This window comes from Vidua chalybeata, unplaced genomic scaffold (assembly GCF_026979565.1).
Source record: "Vidua chalybeata isolate OUT-0048 unplaced genomic scaffold, bVidCha1 merged haplotype W_reject_10, whole genome shotgun sequence".
Classification (NCBI taxonomy): domain Eukaryota; kingdom Metazoa; phylum Chordata; class Aves; order Passeriformes; family Viduidae; genus Vidua; species Vidua chalybeata.
The window spans coordinates 586,227-605,373 of NW_026530345.1; the positions used below are offsets into that span (position 1 = coordinate 586,227).

At 52.1% G+C, this 19,147-nt stretch overlaps 2 protein-coding genes and 1 pseudogene across 8 annotated transcripts; 1 reads left to right on the forward strand and 2 right to left on the reverse strand.

Moving 5' to 3' along the window:
• Positions 1-19,147, reverse strand: part of LOC128783030 (zinc finger protein 850-like) — a 281,788-nt pseudogene that overhangs the window by 227,083 nt on the left and 35,558 nt on the right.
• On the forward strand, positions 1,732-5,104 carry LOC128783050 (zinc finger protein 239-like). Of its 3 annotated transcripts, none has more exons than XM_053933648.1 (2): positions 1,732-1,797; positions 2,885-5,104. In XM_053933648.1, exon 2 carries the CDS (start codon positions 3,460-3,462, stop codon positions 4,591-4,593), a length of 1,134 nt encoding a protein of 377 aa, XP_053789623.1. In that variant the 5' UTR covers positions 1,732-1,797; positions 2,885-3,459; the 3' UTR covers positions 4,594-5,104. The 3 variants fall into 3 exon arrangements, with proteins under 3 accessions (XP_053789623.1, XP_053789624.1, XP_053789625.1); XM_053933649.1 differs by lacking the exon at positions 1,732-1,797 and having other exon boundaries at positions 2,280-3,625; positions 3,812-5,104; XM_053933650.1 differs by lacking the exon at positions 1,732-1,797 and having other exon boundaries at positions 2,280-3,053; positions 3,547-5,104.
• Positions 4,569-9,213, reverse strand: LOC128783058 (uncharacterized). Of its 5 annotated transcripts, XR_008428973.1 has the most exons (3): positions 8,313-9,213; positions 5,217-5,989; positions 4,607-4,656 (listed from the first exon to the last, which is right to left on the reverse strand). XR_008428973.1 is itself a non-coding variant. In XM_053933660.1 (2 exons), the coding sequence occupies exons 1-2, from the start codon at positions 9,141-9,143 to the stop codon at positions 4,645-4,647; spliced, it is 843 nt and encodes a 280-aa protein (XP_053789635.1). In that variant the 5' UTR covers positions 9,144-9,213; the 3' UTR covers positions 4,569-4,644. The 5 variants fall into 5 exon arrangements, 3 of the variants coding, with proteins under 3 accessions (XP_053789635.1, XP_053789636.1, XP_053789634.1); XM_053933660.1 differs by lacking the exon at positions 5,217-5,989 and having other exon boundaries at positions 4,569-4,656; XM_053933661.1 differs by lacking the exon at positions 4,607-4,656 and having other exon boundaries at positions 5,124-5,348.

Below are 19,147 nucleotides of genomic sequence, written 5' to 3' on the forward strand. Positions count from 1 at the left end.
ATCCCTGTGTGCCTCATGAGGGATCCCTGCACAGCTCAGCAGAGAGCCCAAAACATCCCTGTGTGCCTCATGAAGTGCAGGCCCAGATGATGCCACTGGAGGAAATGTGCCCTCAGCCCAGGGACGCTCAGCATGGGCTCCCCCAGCCCCTCGGGGCCCCGCTGCTGCTCACAGTGGCCCCTGCCTGGCTCCTGCCTGCCCTCACCGTGGGCATCCACGGCTGCTCCTGGGCACGGAGCTCAGCCAGCGCTGGTGCCGGCCGGGCTTTGCTGCTGCTACCACCTGGACACTGGGGTGACGGCTCCATCTCTTTATTGCAACAGAAGAGCTGCTTTTGGGAAGGTGTCAGTTGTGGTTTAGTTGAGCACTTCCAAATCATTTCCTGGCAGAAATAGAAGGCCAAATTTGCTCTTATAACAGGCAAACCGGGTGTTCCCCACCAGCAACCCATTCTGATGTTTTTCTGGGTATCGGGAACACGTGTTACAAAATTATTTCTTTCTGTCCCGTTCATTTTCAGTCCGTTGCAGTTCTGTTTGCAGAGTGCCACCTTCTCAGCTGATTGTGTTTATGTCCTCCTTTCTCTCCTGCCTCTCTTTGCCTGCTCTCTTTCTCTCTCTGTGTCTCCCTTGAGCCAGGGCAGCTGCCACCAAAGACCCTGCCCTGATTTAATTCCCAGTGCAGGAGCTGCAACAACCATGGGTGAAGTTAGGAAGGCTGGCAGTGAAATGTCACTGTAGGATCTTGCTGCACTTGGCTTTTGGCCCCTTCTTAAGAGCTTTGCCTTCAAGGGCAGGAAGATCTTTTCCTGGCTGGGAACTGGAATTCCAGACCCTGGGAGCGTGTGCCATGGATCCCAGAGGGGCATTCCCGAAGCTCCCAGGGTGCTGCTCCTGCCGTGCCTCCCAAGGAGCTGTGCAGGGCCCGGGGACAAGGTGCAGCAGCTCCGTGGGCTCCTGCAGCACGCAGCAAAGGTGGCTTTGCTGGACATTTACCAGCACATTCCCGGCTGCAGGCAGAGGGAGGGAGGAAAGGGAAGCGAGTCCCTGACACGATCCCGGAACGATTGGGGTGGGAACGGACCCTGCCCGCGGGTTACGATCCCGTGAGGGAGAGACGCCTCCGCCCCAGGGAAGGTGCAAATGAGACCACGGGAGCGCAACCTGCGGATTCGACTGAACGTGGATTGAACGGAACAAGAAGTGGGAAGGAGAAAGGCAGAGAAAGAACTAGTAAAGAGATCTCAGAGAGAGAGAAAGAAATCGGAAAAGGTCTCAGAGAGACAGAAAGAAATAGGAAAAGGCTCCGGCCCGGCCTGCGCAGCTCCCCGGGACAGCCGCAGGGCGCGGCGCCTTTCGCAATTCCAGCCAATCAGAGAAGGCGCTGAACAATTTCCAGCCAACCAGAGCTTTTCTCGCCGATGACTCACCAGTTGCCGGGCGGACCCGCAGAGCCCGGCGGCCCCGCCAAAGGAATTTCGGGCTCGGCCCGGGGGGACGGATCCGCACCGGGGGGGGCCCCGAGCCCCCTGCCCACCCCTGGGGCCCATCGGGGGCTCCCCGCACCCAGCAGCCGGTGCTGCGGCGGCCGCGGGGCAGAGGGGTGGGAAAGGGAGCTCCGGGCTGGGAGCGGAGGGAATGCGGGAGGAAGAGGAGGAAGAGGAGGAGGAAGAGAAGGAGGAGGAGGAGGAGGAGCAGCAGGAAGAGGAGCGGGAGAATCCCGCCGCTCGCCCCGCTCGCACGCTGGGTCTGCAGCACCCCCTGCCCCGGGAGCATCGCCCCCAGCCCCGAGCCGCAGGTGACGGGGAGGCCGAGCTCGCCCCGACGCTCTCGAGGGGTCTCCGGGAGGATTTTTCTGGAGGGTGTTCGGAGCCGGCAGATTCCGAGCCCCGGATCCCTCCGGGCTCCCTAGGAGGGGCTTTTTCGGGGGCAGAGGAGCTGTGATCGCCCCTCGGGAGGGTCCCGGGGGCTCCACGTGCGACTGGCCCGGTACTGACAGGGCGGGACGTTGGTTTTGGGGATCCCCGTGAGAGCCGGGGCTGCGGAACGCGGGAGCCCCGGGGCGGGAGAGGGGAAGGGGCGATAGCGGAGCTGGGGGACCCCCGGCAGCCCGGAGATGAGGCGGGGACGGGACCCCTGACCCTGCCCGGGGCGTGTCCCGGGGTGAGCTCACGGTGCCCGTGCCCCCATTGGTCCGTTTAGCCCCGAAATGAGTTCTGCACCTTCAAGGCCGGTTCTGAGAGCGAAGGGGCGAGGAAGCAGCGTGCAGTTTGTTTTCAGGAACTGCACTCGCTCCTCCACATTCCGGCTCCTGGGCTGCTGTGATGCCTTAAGGAGCTGGAACTGAGGCCAGACGGAGCCAAGAGAAATAAAGTGGATATTTATTGAAGTGCCTTCAAAGGCCACAGCCCGGCAGTACCGGAGCCAAGGTCGTGGCTCTGCCCAGGTGGCTCCAAGATGGAAGCAAAAGAGGGCTTGGTCAGGAGATCTGACATTTTTATAAGTTTTAGTCCATTTGCACCCAGGATTTAACTGCCCAATGAATAGCTTCAAATGATGAAGTTTCATCCTCCTTGCTTGCTTGCCCGCCCTCCTCTTTTCCCGTTGTTTGTGCTTTGGGCCTGAAGTTTGAAGAGATTGTCCTTGATTCTCCAGGATCCAGAACAGGATTGTTTTGTCTTCACCACCGTGTGAAAAGATCCCAGTAACACTTAATAGAAAGCTAAAGCTGCACACCAAAGCAGAACAGAAAAACTTAAACCTAAGGTATCGGTTGTCTGCCAACAGACAGACAGCGGGACAGAGCTCTCCTTTGCTTTTAGTTAGTTTTTAGCTCGCTGAGGCACAGAAGTTCCCTGGCCTGTGGTTTTTCCTTTTCTTTGGAGCTGTTTAAACCTGCTCTGGACTGAACACCAGAAGAGCACCGGCAGCTCGCACCTGTGGCCCACTGGGCCAGGCCTGGACCACGGAGGGACTGATCAGAGACTGAGTGAGCCGAGCTACAGCCCACGGAGGGACTTCCTGAGTTTGTCATCTCTTTTGGAGCGGCAACAGGTTTTATTGTTTAATATTGTTCATTTTCTGTGCCAGTGAATGCTTTGCCTGTTAAATAAACAGGTTTTTTCTACTTTTCTCCAAGGAAATCTTTTCCTGAACCGGTTGGGGGAGGGGCCACTTGAATCTGCTTTTCTCCCAAATTTGCCCTAAACCAGGACAGGGTGGTGGAGAGAGGGGGAAGCCCCAAGTGTCTGGATTGGAGGGAGGCTGGAGAGGGGGACCCTCGTACCCCAAAACCCCCCAGCATCCCTAAGCAGGACCCTGGAGAAGGGGGATCCCCAGGACCCATGGGATCCCCTGCAGCCCTGAGACGGGGGAGCACCAGAACCCCAGAGGGATGAGACTGGAAATGGGACACTCCTGGTGGCTTTTTTTGATTCACTCTTGATTTTTGGATGTTTTTATGGACACCTGGAGACTTCTGGAGATGGATTTGGGCAGGAGGAATCCCCAACCCAAGGCATTCACACCTTGTTTTCCCCCAAACCAGGATTTCCCATTCCCAAACTTTGGCTGGGTGGAGGAGGAGGCTGCGAGGAAGAGGAAGGAGGCCTGGGACAGCCAGGCAGGTGAGGAGGAAGTCAGTGCCCCTTTCCCCCTCTCTCCTGCTCCATCTCCCAGCCCAGCACGGCCCCCGGCTGCAGGACAGCCCCGCTGCCGGTGCCGTCCTGCCGGGGACGCACTGGGGGGATCTCCTTGCCCTTCCCTGTGGCACGGAGGCAAATCCCATCCTCTCCTTGTCCTTCCTCCCCCAGAGCAGGAGCTGAGGATGGAGAGCAGGGAGGACAAATCCCCGCGGCAGAACCTCGTGGAAGAGGCCGTTTTGAGCAGCTCCATGGTGCAGGAACCCAACGGGGAGGAAAAGCCCCGGAGATGCCGCACGAGGAGGGGCTGCAAATGCAGATCACGGGGATCTGAGGAGGAAAGACCCACCCTGGGCTGGGGAGGCGGCCGGAGATGGAGCCAGAGCTTGGAGCTGGTGGTCCATGAGCAGCTCCAGGATGGGGAGAAGCCCCACAAGTGCTCAGAGTGTGGGAAGAGCTTCAGGAAGAGTTTCAATCTGCTCTGCCACCAGAGGATCCACACTGGGGAACGACCCTACGAGTGCTTGGAATGTGGGAAGGGCTGCAGCCACAGGTCCGACCTGATTGTCCACCAGAGGTTCCACACTGGGGAGAGGCCCTACGAGTGTCTCGAGTGTGGGAAGAGGTTTCTCACCAGCTCCCATCTCCTTGTACATCAGCAGATTCACACCGAGGAGAGGCCCTTCTGCTGCCCCCACTGTGGGAAGGGCTTCAAGCACAACTCCACCCTCGTCACCCACCGGCGCATCCACACCGCGGAGGCCCTACGAGTGTCCCCAGTGTGGGAAGAGCTTCTCAGCCCGCTCGTTCTTTACCCGACACCAACGGAGGCACCGCTGAGGGAAGCCCTGCGAGAGCCCCGCCTGCAGGAAGAGCTTCATGCGCTGCTCCAGCTCCATCCCCATCAGAGGACCCAGGTTGGGCACAGCCCTGGTGACCCACATTCCCTGTGATACACAGAGGGAAGTGGCTGCTGTTCCTTTTCTTTTGTCTCTTTTTATCTTTTATCTTCCTCCCTTCAAAACACAGAAAATTGGGGTAAAAATCAAGAAATTCATCAAAGGCATCTAAAGCCTCACATTTTACTTGTGTTTTGGGGAATCTTGGATTCCGGGAGATATCTGGGAGGATATGGGGGAGTTTGGGGGGTATTTGGTTTAGTTGTCTTTATTTCTTGGCACTCCAAATGATGAGAAGTATTGATCTGTCACCTCAAAAGCACTCAATGCCACTGAAAACTACTGAATCCCACCCCAAAATTACTCAATTCCAGCACCTCTCAGGGTGAAATTGGGTTGGAAGGGGATTGGGCAAAGTGGGATGCAAATCAGGAGGGGTGAGATGGGCACTGGGTGGGGCAGGATGGGTGGGATGGGGTTTGGGAGGTGTGAAATGGGGGAAGTACCGCTTGGGAAGGGGTCTTGATGTCCAGGAGGGGTGGGATGGGTTGGGATTGGGGCGGTGGGGTGGGGTCTGGAATGAGACAGCCAAAGTTTGGGGAAGATGAAGATAGGGGGAGCCCGTTAGTGAGTTTTTGAAGAGTCTACATTCATGAAGAGATGCTGGGGTATCTCACATTCCTGAGCGGTTCTGGGGCACTCCCCAACTCTTGGGGGGTATCCTGAGAGCAGCTCCATGGAGCCCCATGGCCAGGGGTGGTTGCCACGGGCACGAGCTCAGAGCTGTGCCAGAGTCCATTGCCTCAGCACTGGAGAGCAGAGAAACGATGAACAGCCCCAGACATCTCCAGGGTGTGTTTGTGGAGGCCCGTGAGCTTACAGCAATCCCCTGGAGAGATGCACCTTAGGCTCCGGGCATTCCTCAGAGCTCAGGGTGAGGACAGAAGCTTCCCCCAAGGTGCTCTGCAGCACTATGTTAATTTGTCCCAGTTGTGTCCTCCCCATTGCCCGCTGGCCTTTCCTACCCCTTTTACCCTCATATGTTCATGTTCTAGCGAGTTCTCCCTTCCCTGTCTTCCCATGGGTTTATGTCCCCGCCTATCCAGCCTGGCATTCCCTATTAGTCCCTTTTCCTGTGTACCACCCCATAACCCTTAGATCCCTGTTGCTCTCCTCCACGCCCTCTTTTCCTGTATTTCTACCCTAAACCCTCCTTTGTCTGTATCTTGACCCCCCAGACCGCTGAGCGTCAGCCCCTAATAAACCCTGGCTGGAGCTCCATGCCTGGAGCCTGCCGTGTCTTCAGTGCCGAGCTGCTCCGTGTGCGTGTGCGTGTGCTGGGGCTCTCGTGGCTCCTGCCCGTTAGCACAAAACACTCTCAGGGAAAGCTGTGCCCGCCACCAGCACAGAGCACAACAGCGTCCCTTGGGACCCAGAGGCCACTGTGACCCTGTGGGAGCAAGGAGAGCATTGCTGCCCTGCCAGACCTCATGGAACCAAGGATCCATGAGGCCTCCTGGAACCGTGGTGGCACCAAGCCGGGTGGGAGTGTGGGTCTGCTGGAGGGCAGGAGGGCTCTGCACAGGGCCCTGGACAGGCTGGATCCAGGGCCCAGATCCAACAAGGTGAGGTTTAACAAGTCCAAGTGCCGGGCCCTGCACATTGGCCACAAGAAGCCCTGCAGCGCTCCAGGCTGGGGACAGAGGGGCTGGAGAGCAGCCAGGCAGAAAGGGACCTGCAGGGACTGATGGACAGCAGGCTGGGCACGAGCCAGCCGTGTGCCCAGGTGGCCAAGAAGGCCAATGGCTCCTGGCCTGCATCAGGAATGGTGTGGCCAGCAGGAGCAGGGCAGTGATTCTTCCCCTGTGCTCAGCACTGGTTGGGCAGCACCTCGAGTGCTGTGTCCAGTTCTGGGCCCCCCGGTGTAATCCCTCCAAATCACCCAAAATATCTCACAAAAATTTCCCCCAAAACCCACCGCAAATCCACTCAAAAAATCTGCACTAAAATCCCACCAAACCCCTCTCAAATCCCCCCAAAATGCCCCCAAGTCCCTTCAAATCCCACCCAAAGTCCAAGGAAATCCACCCAAAAAATCCCCACAAAAACTTCCCTCAAAATCCCACCAAGCCCCAACGAAACCTCACGGAACCCACCCCAAAAACCCCACCAAGATCCCTCCGAGTGCCCCAAATCCCAGCAGAACAATCCCCAAACCATCCCTGCGCTGCGGCCCCGCTCTGTTTGGGGCCGGGGCCTCTCCCCCCTTGGCTCTGCGCTTGTCCCGGTGGCGCTCCCGCTCCCGCCCCACGAACATTCCCTTCCCTTGGCCGGGATGGCCGAGCCCGTCGGGGCGCGCTGGATCCGCTGGGCCGGCACATCCCGGCATCGGGCACCGGGCACTGCGGGGCACCCGGGGCATCTCCAGCAGGGACTGCGGGCACTGCCCACAGGCACTTGGGGCTTTGCCCAGGGCTGCCCAGGGCTTCTCGGGGATTTGGGGCTGCCCAAGGGATTCGGGGAGGTTCCACAGGGGATTTGGGCCGGTGCCAGGGGACTGTGGGCTGCTTCCAGAGGGGATTTGGGATCAGTCCAGGGGGATCTGGGGACGGCTCAGGGGGTTTTGGGGTCGTTCCTGAGGATTTTGGGGGGATCTGGGCAAGGTTCCAGAGGGGATTTGGGGCTTTCTGAGGGCTTTGGGGGAATTCAGAGGGGATCTGGGCAGGATTTGGGGCTTTCTGAGGGCTTTGGGGGAATTCTCTGGGATTTGGGGCAGTTCCAAGAGGGATTTTGGGGTTTTCCAAGGGATTTTCAGGGGTTCTGAGGGATTTGGGGAGGCTCCAGATGGGATTTGGGGCAGTTCCAAGAGAAATCAGGGACATTTTTGAGAGATTTTGTGAAGTCCTAGAAGGAATTTGGGGAATTTCAGAAGGATTTTGGGAGAATTCAGAGCAACTGGGGAGGTTCCAACAGGGATTTGGGGTCGTTCCCAGGGGATTGGGGGTGGATTTCTGGCTGGATTTCCATTTCTTCTCCAGATTTCAGGGTTGGGTATTTCCCACGGGGTTTTGGGTGGGTTCCCAAATGAATTTTGGGCTTTTTTCCCCCAGTCTCAGGATTTTCCCCAAATTTGGGTATTTCCCCCAGGATTCTGCTCTCATTGTGGATTTGTCCCAGAAGGGGAAGCTTTGGGGGGTTGTAGGGTGGATTTTAGGGATACCTGAGGCTGGATTTGGGTTTTTTTCCCCAAGATTTTGGGTTTTTTCCCAGAATTTCAGGAATTAAAAAAAAAAATTCCACAATTTCTCCACAGATTTCTCTTTCTCCATGGACTTGTCATAGAAGAGGAAGCTCTGGGGGGCAGTGGTTGGATTTTGGGGATATTTGAGGCTGCATTTTGGGGTTTTTCCCCCCCAGGAATTCAAGATTTTTCCCAAAATTTCAGTTTATTTTCCCTAATGTCAGGATTTTCCCAGGGATTTGGGTCTCACCATGGGCTTGTCATAGAAGGGGAAGCTTTGGGGGGTTCCTGGTTGGATTTGGTTCTTTTCCTCAGGGTTTTTGGGTTTTTTTCCCAGAATTCCAGGGTTTTCCCCCAGCATTTCTGTCTCACCATGGGCTTGTCATAGCAGGGGAAGCTTTGGGCTGTTCAGGGTGAATTTGGAGGGATTTCAAGTTGGATTTGGGGATATTTGAGGCCAGAGTTTGGCGGTTTTCCCCCAGAATTCCAGTTCTTTCCCCAAATGTCAGAATTGCCCCAGTCTCTGTCTCACCACGGGTTGGCCGTAGAAGGGGAAGCCCTGCATGGAGCGCAGGGCGTTGGTGCCGCTGCTCATCTCCTTGGAGGTGACGAAGGCCTGGCCCCACACGCGGAGACTGCGCCACACCAAAACGTCCAAAATCTGCCCAAAGCGCGAGAAAATGGCGCAGAGGGACTTCTCCAGCTCTGGGGACACCGTGACAATGGGGACAAGGACAGGGACAGCAGGGACAGGAACTCCTTCAGCTCTGGCAACAATGGGGACAACGGGTACAGGGACAGCTCCAGCTCTGGGGACACACAGGGGACAGAGCGAGGGGACAGACACTGCTCCAGCTCTGGGGACAAGGACAGGTGACAACAGAGACAGACACTGCTCCAGCTCTGGGGACAAGGACAGGTGACAACAGAGACAGACACTGCTCCAGCTCTGGGGACAAGGACAGGTGACAACAGAGACAGACACTGCTCCAGCTCTGGGGACAAGGACAGGTGACAACAGAGACAGACACTGCTCCAACTCTGGGGACAAGGACAGGTGACAACAGAGACAGACACTGCTCCAGCTCTGGGGACAAGGACAGGTGACAACAGAGACAGACACTGCTCCAGCTCTGGGGACACAGGGGACAGAGGGACACTTGGCACAGGGACAGGTGACAATGGGGACAGACACTGCTCCAGCTCTGGGGACACCCAGGGGACAGCCTGAGCCCCTGGGGACACCCAGGGACACTCTCAGACCCCCCAGGACCCCCCAGCCCCCCCCACCGTCCTTCTTGATCTCCTCATTCAGGTTGTTGATGGAGATGCTGGGCTTGGGCCGGGGGTCCTGCACCGCCATGACCGGGACCCCTCTGTGGGGACAGGGGGGCTTTGGGGGCGTCTGGAGGGGCTGCGACCCCTTCAGCCCCTGGCATCCCCCTTCAGGTGCCCCCAGAGCCCCAAATCCACCCCAGACCCACCTAACCCCCCCAATTACCCTCATACAGCCCCAGTGCCCCCAGAATTGACCTCAGACCCACCTGAGACCCCCCAGATCCCACAAGACTCTCCTAAATCCCCCTCAGACCCCCAAATCCTACCTAAACCCTATGAAATCCCTTCAGACTCCCCCAAATTCGCTTCAGACCCAACTCAGAACCCCCAGATCCCCCAGTTCCTCTCACAACGCCGTCAAAATCTCCTCAGACCCCCCCAATTTCCTTTAGATCCTCCTAAACACACCTGAGAACGCTCCAGACCCTCTTAAGCCCCACCCAAAGCTTCCTAAAGCCCCCGCAGACCCACCAAAGCTCCCTCAGACCTCCTCATTCCCCCCAAAACGCACAGCACACCGCCCTATTTCCCGTCAATCCCCCCCAAAAGCAGAGAAGAAATCCCCAATTTCTCCTCACACCTCCCCAGACCCACCTCAGACCCCCCCACTTTCCCCCGGCCCCACCTCAGCTCCCTCCTCAGCCGCTCTCCCCTCACAATCTCCCGCCTCCGCCGCGCGCGCCGGCTCCTCCAGCCAATAGCGGCGCTCCCCGTGCCGAACCAACCAATCACCGCGCGGCTCCCCTCAGCAGCGCCCGCCTCCCCCGCCCGCTCCAGCCAATCAGAGGCGCGGCGGAAGCGGCGGCCCCTCCCCCGGCGGCCCCGGGCCCGCCCCGGGCTCGGGCGGGTCCTGCGGGAGGCGCTGGAGAGAGCGGGGGAGGCGCTGGGAGAGGACGGAGGCTCCGGGAGCTGCTGAGGGGCCGGGACAGCTGGGGGAGGGGGGTCCGCACAGGGGGTCCTGGGGGGCGTGGGAGGCTCTGCGAGTGATAAACTATGGTAACTTGTTTGTTCATCAAAAGAATTGGAATATTAAAGGAGGAAAAATAAAAATTAAAGTATAAGGGACTAGCCTTATACTAGATTGTAGCAACTGCTACAAGTCGCAAGGCTATAGACATATTGCAAAACCACAAGATCACAAGTATGATTAATCACCATATAGGAAGCTTTTTGTAGCTTTTTTGCAGACACAGGCTAAGGATGTCGGGGGATGGCCGGAGCTGATTATGAAATCAGCGACCACCAGGCAACGGCCACCGGACTGGACAACGTAGGAGTGCTCCAGGTACGCCCATCACTGTCCAGAACCGATTGTGAAACCAACGATCACCTGCCTCGACACAACGCAGACACGATGCAGAGGGATGCTCAAGCTACGCCCACCGCTATCGCAAGAGACGCGAATGAAGAAACCTCCAAGAAACTATAAAAGAGACTGAATAAGGGGGGTGGGGTATGGGGCACTGCAGTGTGGGACACTGCAGGAGGGGCGGTTAGGAGACCCCTACCCACCCAGCGCTGTTTTGCTTGCTACTGCTTGCTGTAATTAATAAAATTCTAATTGACCTTAAAAAGGCTGAATCAAATTATTCGCCTCAATTTATCACAATTTGGTGCCGTGACTCGGATAAAGGAAACCCGGGAGGGAGGCCCCACTAGGGTGAGGCGCCCCACCGCCTTTTTGCGGTGGACCTAAGGGGGGGCTTCCTCCTTGGGCCTTTACCGACGAACCTAAAACTCAGTAGCAAGCAAAGGTACCCCCGTTAATCTTTGTGCACGAAGAACCGCGGAAGAGTGAACACGCAGGAAGCGTAAGTAGCCCCCGGTGGGCCTCTTTTTTCCAGGGTTGGGTGACGTAGGAGGGGGAGAGCTGCACCCCCTCGGCGTCAAGTTACCCTTGGTCGGGAGGCTCCTGGGTTAGGAGGAGAGCAAGCGGGCCTAACCCAGACGTGGAGGAGGACTGCGTCAAAGTTCCTGGGGCAGGGGATCCCCGGAGAAACTTCCCCAAGTTTCGGCTTACTAATTCAGTATAAGTGTATGTGCTCGGTGGGCCCCGTACAAGCGGGCTCCGGAGTGCATGTGAAAGGGACAAAGCCTCGACCCCGGAAACGGGGTCTTTAAGAGTCGTTTAGGGGTGTGTAGTCCCGGGGTGATTGAGGTGAATAAGAAGACACACAGGGCGAAGCCCCGGTTGAGAAACGGAGGCGCCGGAAAGACGTGAGTAGTCCGGTCCGCCCGGTCGCTCGGTCAGGGGTGGGAGTCCTGGAGTGTAGCAAATGCGAACGTGTGTGTGAGAGGGGAACTGGCAGCTCAGATTCCCCAAGTGAGTGTGGACCCCATAGTAGTGCGTTTCCCATATCCGGCGACGGAGTGGGCCACGAATTGGGGGAAGCGACTGTCGTATTGTTTGTGTTGAGTGTGAGAAGGCACTCTAGAAGATGGTTCAGAGAAAAAGTAAATCTGCTGAACCCATGGGTGGGAGAATCTCGGTAAAACTTCCTCAGATCCCAGAGGAAAGTCCACTAGGCTTAATGGTAGAGTATTGGGATGCCTTTCCTTCTAGAAAAGGAAAAGATAAGGTTAAAATGATCCATTATTGTATGGAAATTTGGGGAGGTAAACAAATAAGGGGAGACCAACTATATTGGCCCGTATTTGGGTCATTTGAGGATTGGATCTGTCAAGCTCTAAATATATATGTTAACTCCAAAGAGCCCTTTAACCAAGAGGAGAGCGAATATGCAGCTCTTTGGATAGTGGGAGAGATTGAAGAAAGCTTTCCAGTTGTATTCAGGGGTGGACCCCAATACCCCAGAGGGTAAGACACTTTTGAAGGTGCATTTTGTGGTCGATTCTTGGGTGGACATTCGGAAGAAGTTGGAGAGGTTGGAGGGATGGCAGGCGAGAGGATTGGATGAGTTGTTGTGAGAGGCTCAAAAGGTGTGTGTTGGGAGAGAGGATGAGAGTTTTAAAAAGCAGTCTGGAATCGTGTTAGCAGCAGTGGGGGGGGACAGCGGAGTCCCCAGGGGGGGAACTGGAGGTCAGTCCAGAGGTCGGACTGACGTCCAGCGAAGTTGGTTTGAAGGGAAGTCGAGAGTTGGTTTGAAGGGAAGTCGAGAGGTGGAGAGAGCATTGTCTGTTTCTATTGTGGGAAGAAGGGACACATGAGGAGAGAGTGTCGGCAGAGGATTGCTGATGAGGAACAGTTCAAAGAAGATTAAGGGGGTCGGGAGCTCTATCTGCTGGGGACAAGAGAAAGAACAGAGCCCCTGGTAAAATTAAAAATAGGTCCCCAGCAACAAGAATATGAGTTCCTTGTGGACTCAGGGGCGGAGAGATCAACCGTCCAGACCCTGCCCCAAGGGTGTAAGGTTTCACCTGAAATAATACAGGTGATTGGGGCCAAAGGGGAACCCTTTGGAGTACCTGTAATTAAGGATGTACTCTTAGAAAGTGATTCTAAATTAGGAATTGGGTCATTTTTACTAGTTCCAGAAGCAGATTATAATCTATTAGGGAGAGATTTGATGGTCGAGTTGGGGATAGGGATAGAGGCAAAAAAAGGAGAACTAACAGTAAAGCTATATCCTCTCCGGGCTGAAGACGAGAAAAAGATTAACCCAGAAGTTTGGTATACCCCCGACAGTGTGGGGAAATTAAATATTGAACCCTTTGAGGTAACTATCAGGAACCCAGAAATCCCTGTCAGGATTCGGCAATATCCCATACCTAAGGAGGGGAGGGAAGGACTAAAAACAGAAATAAAGAGACTTTTGGAAAAGGGACTTTTAGAACCCTGCATGTCCCTTTTCAATACCCCCATCCTGCCAGTAAAGAAATGAATGGCAGTTACAGATTGGTGCATGACTTGCGGGAAATCAATAAAAGAACAGTTGAAAGATTCCCGGTCGTAGCCAATCCACATACTATTTTAAGCCAACTTGGCCCAGAAAACCAGTGGTACAGTGTAATAGATCTTAAAGATGCTTTTTGGGCCTGTCCCCTTAAGGAAACTTCTAGAGATTATTTTGCTTTTGAATGGGAAGACCCGGATACACATAGAAAACAACAATTGAGGTGGACAGTCCTTCCCCAGGGGTTTATCGAATCCCCAAATTTGTTTGGGCAAGCTCTGGAACAAATATTGGCAGAATATTCACAGGGGGAGGGGACTGTGCTTCTACAATACGTAGATGATTTATTAATTGCAGGGAAAGAAGAAGAAAGAGTAAGGGAAGAAACTATAAAACTCCTAAATTATTTAAGCCTTAAGGGACTCAAAGTTTCAAAGTCGAAATTACAATTTGTGGAAGAGGAAGTTAAGTACCTCGGACACTGGCTGACTCAGGGGACTAAGAAATTGGATACTGATAGAGTCCAGGGAATACTTAAGCTCCAAAAACTAAAAGGCAGGTTCGACAGTTACTGGGACTTTTTGGGTATTGCAGACAATGGATTGAAAAGTTTAGTGGGAAAGTTAAATTTCTGTATGAAAAATTAACAACAGACGGGTTATTAAAATGGAGCTCCGAGGATGAGACCCGGTTAAAATCATTAAAAACTGAACTGGTCAATGCCCCTGTTCTCAGCCTCCCGGATCTAAAAAGACCATTCTTTTTATTCATTAATGTCAATGAAGGGGTGGCATACGGGGTGTTAGCCCAGGAATGGGCTGGCGGAAAGAAACCAGTGGCATATCTCTCAAGGCTTCTCGATCCTGTTAGCCGAGGGTGGCCTGCCTGTCTGCAATCGATAGTGGCTGCTGCCCTTTTGGTAGAAGAAGCTGGAAAGATAACTTTTGGGAGTGAACTGAAGGTTTTATCTCTTCATAACATCCGTGGAGTACTACAACAAAAAGCGGATAAATGGATAACAGATGCCAGACTCCTAAAGTATGAAGGCATCCTAATTTCTTCTCCTAGGTTAAGTATTGAAACCACAAGCTTACAAAATCCAGCCCAGTTTCTATATGGGGAACCAGTTGTGGGACTAACTCATGATTGTCTTTTGCAAATAGAGGAACAAACAAAAATAAGACCAGATCTCGAAGAAGAAGAATTAGAGGAAGGATATCGATATTATGTAGATGGATCCTCTCGGGTCCTTGAAGGGAAAAGGAAATCTGGGTATGCTATTGTGGATGGGAATATTCTTAAGAAAATAAAATCTGGTCCTCTTAGCCCCAGCTGGTCAGCACAAGCATGTGAATTGTATGCAGTGCTCAGAGCTTTAGAACTCCTAAGAGGAAAGGTTGGGACCATTTATACTGATTCAAAATATGCTTATGGGGTGGTTCATACATTTGGTAAAATCTGGGAAGAGAGGGGACTTACCAATTCACAGGGAAAGGGGTTGATACATGGGGAATTAATTCGGAAAGTGCTCCAGGCCTTGAGAGGTCCGGAAAGAATAGCTGTTGTTCATGTAAAAGGACATCAAGTGGGGGTGGGAAACTCAGTACGGGGAAATAACTTAGCTGACCAGGAGGCGAAAAAGGCAGCTCTAATGAGTTTAAAACCATATAAGGGGGGGGGGGTCACACAAAGGGAAAATTGCTCCACTTGTGGAGCTGACTTAGAAGAAGAACCATGTTGGGCTTGTTGGGATGCATACAGAATTGATTCGATACAGTGTGCCTGTGATAACCCCCAAGACAAACATTGCCGGTTCCATGGACCCATTAACCATGTGTTAGCCTTCACGGTACAGGAAAAACAAAAATTAAACCAAATGGGGGTGAAGGAAAAAGAGGGAGGCAAGTGGATACTACCGGATGGGCGGGAGGTACTCCCAAAAGGAATAGCAATGAGGGTCCTGCAAGCAATCCATGAGAAAACCCACTGGGGAATTCAAGCCCTGGTTGACCAATTTGCAATTAAATATATGTGCATAGGGGTCTATAATCTTGCAAAACAGGTAACCCAACAATGTTTAACCTGTCAAAGAATAAATAAACAACAATTAAGAGAAAGACCAATGGGCGGAAGGGAACTGGCACAACGACCCTTTTCACATATACAAATAGATTTTACAGAATTACCAAAAGTGGGGAGGCATAAATATTTATTGGTACTGGTAGACCACTTAACCCATTACGTGGAAGCTTATCCTACGGCCCGAGCTACTTTGAACACTGTGGTAAAAGTATTATTAGAGCAAATTATCCCCCGGTATGGATTAATTGAGTGTTTAGACTCGGACCGGGGACCCCATTTCACCTCTAAAATTGCAAAAGATGTCCTGACAGCTTTGGGGACTCAATGGAAATATCACACCCCATGGCATCCACAGAGCTCAGGGAGGGTGGAAAGGATGAATGGAGAAATAAAAAAACAACTCACAAAGTTAATGCTGGAAACAAAAATGTCATGGGTTAAGTGCCTACCTCTTGCCTTATTGAACATTCGAGCTCAACCCCGAACTGATGTGGGAATCTCCCCATTTGAAATGCTATTTGGAATGCCTTATGATATGGAAGCCCCCACAGATCACCCCTGCCTTAAAGATTCTCATATTAAATTTTACATCACCCAAATTATGAGCAGAAGGCAGGAATTGAGGAAGAAAGGAGTGTTGGCACAGAGACCACCTCTGGATATAACAATCCATAAGATAAAACCAGGGGATCAAGTACTTATTAAGTCTTGGAAGGAAGATTCCTTAACTCCATGCTGGGACGGTCCCTTTCTTGTTTTGCTTACCACAGAAACGGCAGTCAGGACGGCCAAAAAGGGGTGGACTCACGCCAGCCGAGTGAAAGGCCCGGTTGCCACAAATAACCAGTGGAGAGTGACTAGCCAGCCTGGGAACTTGAAAGTGACTCTTAAGAAAAACTAATGAACTCTGTGGACATTATCCAAATGAACCATAAGGGGAAGCAAAAGGGATACAATTACAAACTAACTGAAGACTCTATAGTGATTTGTATTAAGGAAAGTTGTGGAGATTGTTATTCTTTTGTGTGCTTTAGACTCTATAGTGATTTGTAATAAGGAAGGTTGTGGAGATCGTTATCCTTTTGTGTGCTTTATATGTAAAATTTGCCAAGAACGGTGGTGGGTCCATTGCCAGAGGGGAAGACCACCAATTGAGGTTTGTACTGAGTGCTATAAAAACTCAGCGAAAACTAATTGGAACTGTGCTAAGGATAGGAGAATTGGAAAATCGGTGGGTCAGTTTTGGATCTGAGTGGTGGGAAATATTTACCAAGGGAATGTACCCTGAGTATTTTTGTTTACTAACGAGCCCACTCCATTTGCTGCTCAGATAATAAAAGGGTGTTGTCGAAAGGAACTGAATGGGATTCCTTGCAACCCACCTCTGGTCAAAGATAAGAACTGGGAACAGTACAAGGCTAGGCAGGAGCGGAAAAGGGGACGCTCAGGCGAGTACTGCTGCTGCCGAGAAGATGGTTTACCTCGCGGCTCGAAGCACCCGAGTCGGCGAGCGAGGCAGAGAGGAAAAGGCCAAGCCCCCTCTAAGTGGAACAATGCTGAAATGCTCCAACTATTGCCAGCCGAGTACTAGGATCCCTCAAAGGACCAGTCTAAGTGCCTCCGAAACACCAAGGGAGCAGCAAGCCAAAAAGGGGAAAGCAGGATGTTACGAAACAAAAACAAGGCTAGGACTCCACCCTTATTGGCAAATTATTAGTTTTCTATTACTCTGTCCTAGTGGTGTTTCTCATCAGGACAATGCTGAACACTTTACTTCTAGCCTACGAAGCAGCAAAGCGATTTGATGAACAAAATGGTAAAAGAGAAAATGGGGGATTGTGATAAACTGTGGTAACTTGTTTGTTCATCAAAAGAATTGGAATATTAAAGGAGGAAATATAAAATTAAAGTATGAGGGACTAGCTTGCTTGTTAGGAGATAGGGGAAGCATCTGTGAAGTTGGGAAACAGCAACTTGTGGGTTTTACTAAAAAAAAAAAAAGGACAATAAAGAAGCAACTGCTACAAACCGCAAGGCTATAGGCATATTGCAAGGCTATAGACATATTGCAAAACGCAAGACCACAAGTATGATTAATCACCATATAGGGAGCTTTTCTTAGCTTCTCTTGCAGACACAGGCTAAGGATATTGGGGGATGGCTGGAGCTGATTATGAAATCAGCGACCACCAGGCAATGGCCACCGGACTAGACAACGTAAGAGTGCTCCGGGTACACCCATCACTGTCCGGAACCGATTGTGAAACCAACAATCACCTGCCTCGACACAACGCAGACACGATGCAGAGGGATGCTCAAGCTACGCCCACCGCTATCGCAAGAGACGCGAATGAAGAAACATCCAAGAAACTATAAAAAGAGACTGAATAAGGGCAGTGGGGTGTGGGGCACTGCAGTGTGGGACACTGCAGGAGGGGCGGTTTGGAGACCCCTACCCACCCAGCGCTGTTTTGCTTGCTACTGCTTGCTGTAATTAATAAAATTCTAATTGACCTTAAAAAGGCTGAATCAAATTATTCGCCTCAATTTATCACAAGGGTAAGCCTAGGGCCTGCTCCACAAGCCAGAGGTAGCTCTAACAGCGCTGTGTGACAAGGTGTTCCTGCGGGCACGAGGTGCCCTCGAAAGAGCCCGGCTGCTCCACACCCAGGGATTTTTTAAAGTCTCTTGGGGGTGCTCGATTGGTGCGCTTTGGATCCTCTTGCCCACCGGTCCTTTTCTTGGTGGCTGATTGCTCTGTAAGATGCTGCAGTCCTGACCAATCATTTTGGAACACAGCAAACTTACTGGGTGGCTCGTTTCCCAATCATAGTTCCAGTTGCTGTCATCGCCCTATGATGTCACTTTTCTAGAAGATTCTTACCTTATTGCCACCCCCCTTTCTCTGTTTAGTAGCCATATACGTACACTTAAACAACTGTACATTCCTCTCAACAACTTATCACATGAATTATATAACAACTCATTATATTCATTAACAATCCATAATAACTTATTGTAATAATTAACCATTAAGAACTCCACCTTTGAAAGTGAATTTATTTATAACATCCTGGGTGTCGCCCAAGGGAAGCCGTTTCTGTCTTGCATCACAGAACTGGCAGGTTTTTTGCAAAGACAGCCCTTTACAAAGGACTTGTTGCGTGCATTAACATCCCAGGGGCTGCTTTCAAAGACAGACAAAAAACCCATGAACAGCCAGCAAACCAACCAAACCACATATTAAAAATGAGTACTTTATTTTTAGCTCTTGCTTTTCATGTTTTCCCAGCCGGCCTCCTTTTCCACTGCAGTATTTTTCTTTGCACAGAAAAAAACCCTTGCCAGATGATGTGACTTAACATGGAAAACACAACTCACACCCAATGCATATATTAAAGCTAAACATGCAGACTCCCCTTGTCGCAATCGTCATCATTTCTTTTCTGTTCATTTTTATGTCAGATTGTTTTCAGAAGGGTGAGAAGACTATCTCACATGCCCTGGCTAGTTTGATGCCATAGCCACTTCTTATCTCTCCTTTCTTATGAGCTGTCCTTCCTGTAGTTCCTCTGCCCATTTGTTGCTCTTGGAGCTCTGCCTCCTTCACCTGATTTTTATCTTTTTCTGGATTTGTGGGGATGTTTCTGTTGGTTTTCTTGTTTTCTTGGTGGTTGTTGTGTTTGCCTGTTTGATTTGGTCACGGTTTTACTTTTGCTTTTTGGGGTTTTTTTCATCAACTTAACAGCAGAAATCAGCTTGTGATTTGTATTGTGAACTTTTGATACACAGGTGTTGCACATAAAGGTTGTTTTTGTTTTTAAAGGCATCTCAGACACAGACCTGCAAGCCCCTGTGACTTTGAGAACAGAGTGCTCTCAGACAGCAAATTGTGCATGGATAGGAAACTTGTAGTTCCTATCTCCATTACACACGGCAAAATATCAAGGGGTTGGAATGGTACCAATTGCAGCCTTTCTTTTGCCTTCTTTTGCTGCCATGCCATAAAACCGTGTCAGATTCATCAATGACCTCGGTTCTTCCAGGATGGGGCGTGCAGGGATGATCCCTCAGCTCATGTGTGCACCTGGTG

Coding starts and splice junctions, on each gene's coding strand:
- LOC128783050 (XM_053933648.1), top strand. CDS start 3,460: ATGGACACCTGGAGACTTCTGGAGATGGATTTGGGCAGGAGGAATCCC.
- LOC128783058 (XM_053933659.1), bottom strand. CDS start 9,143: ATGGCGGTGCAGGACCCCCGGCCCAAGCCCAGCATCTCCATCAACAAC. Junction 5,990..8,312: donor CCTTCTACGGCCAACCCGTG/GTGAGACAGAGA, acceptor TTGCTCCCACAG/GGTCACAGTGGCCTCTGGGT.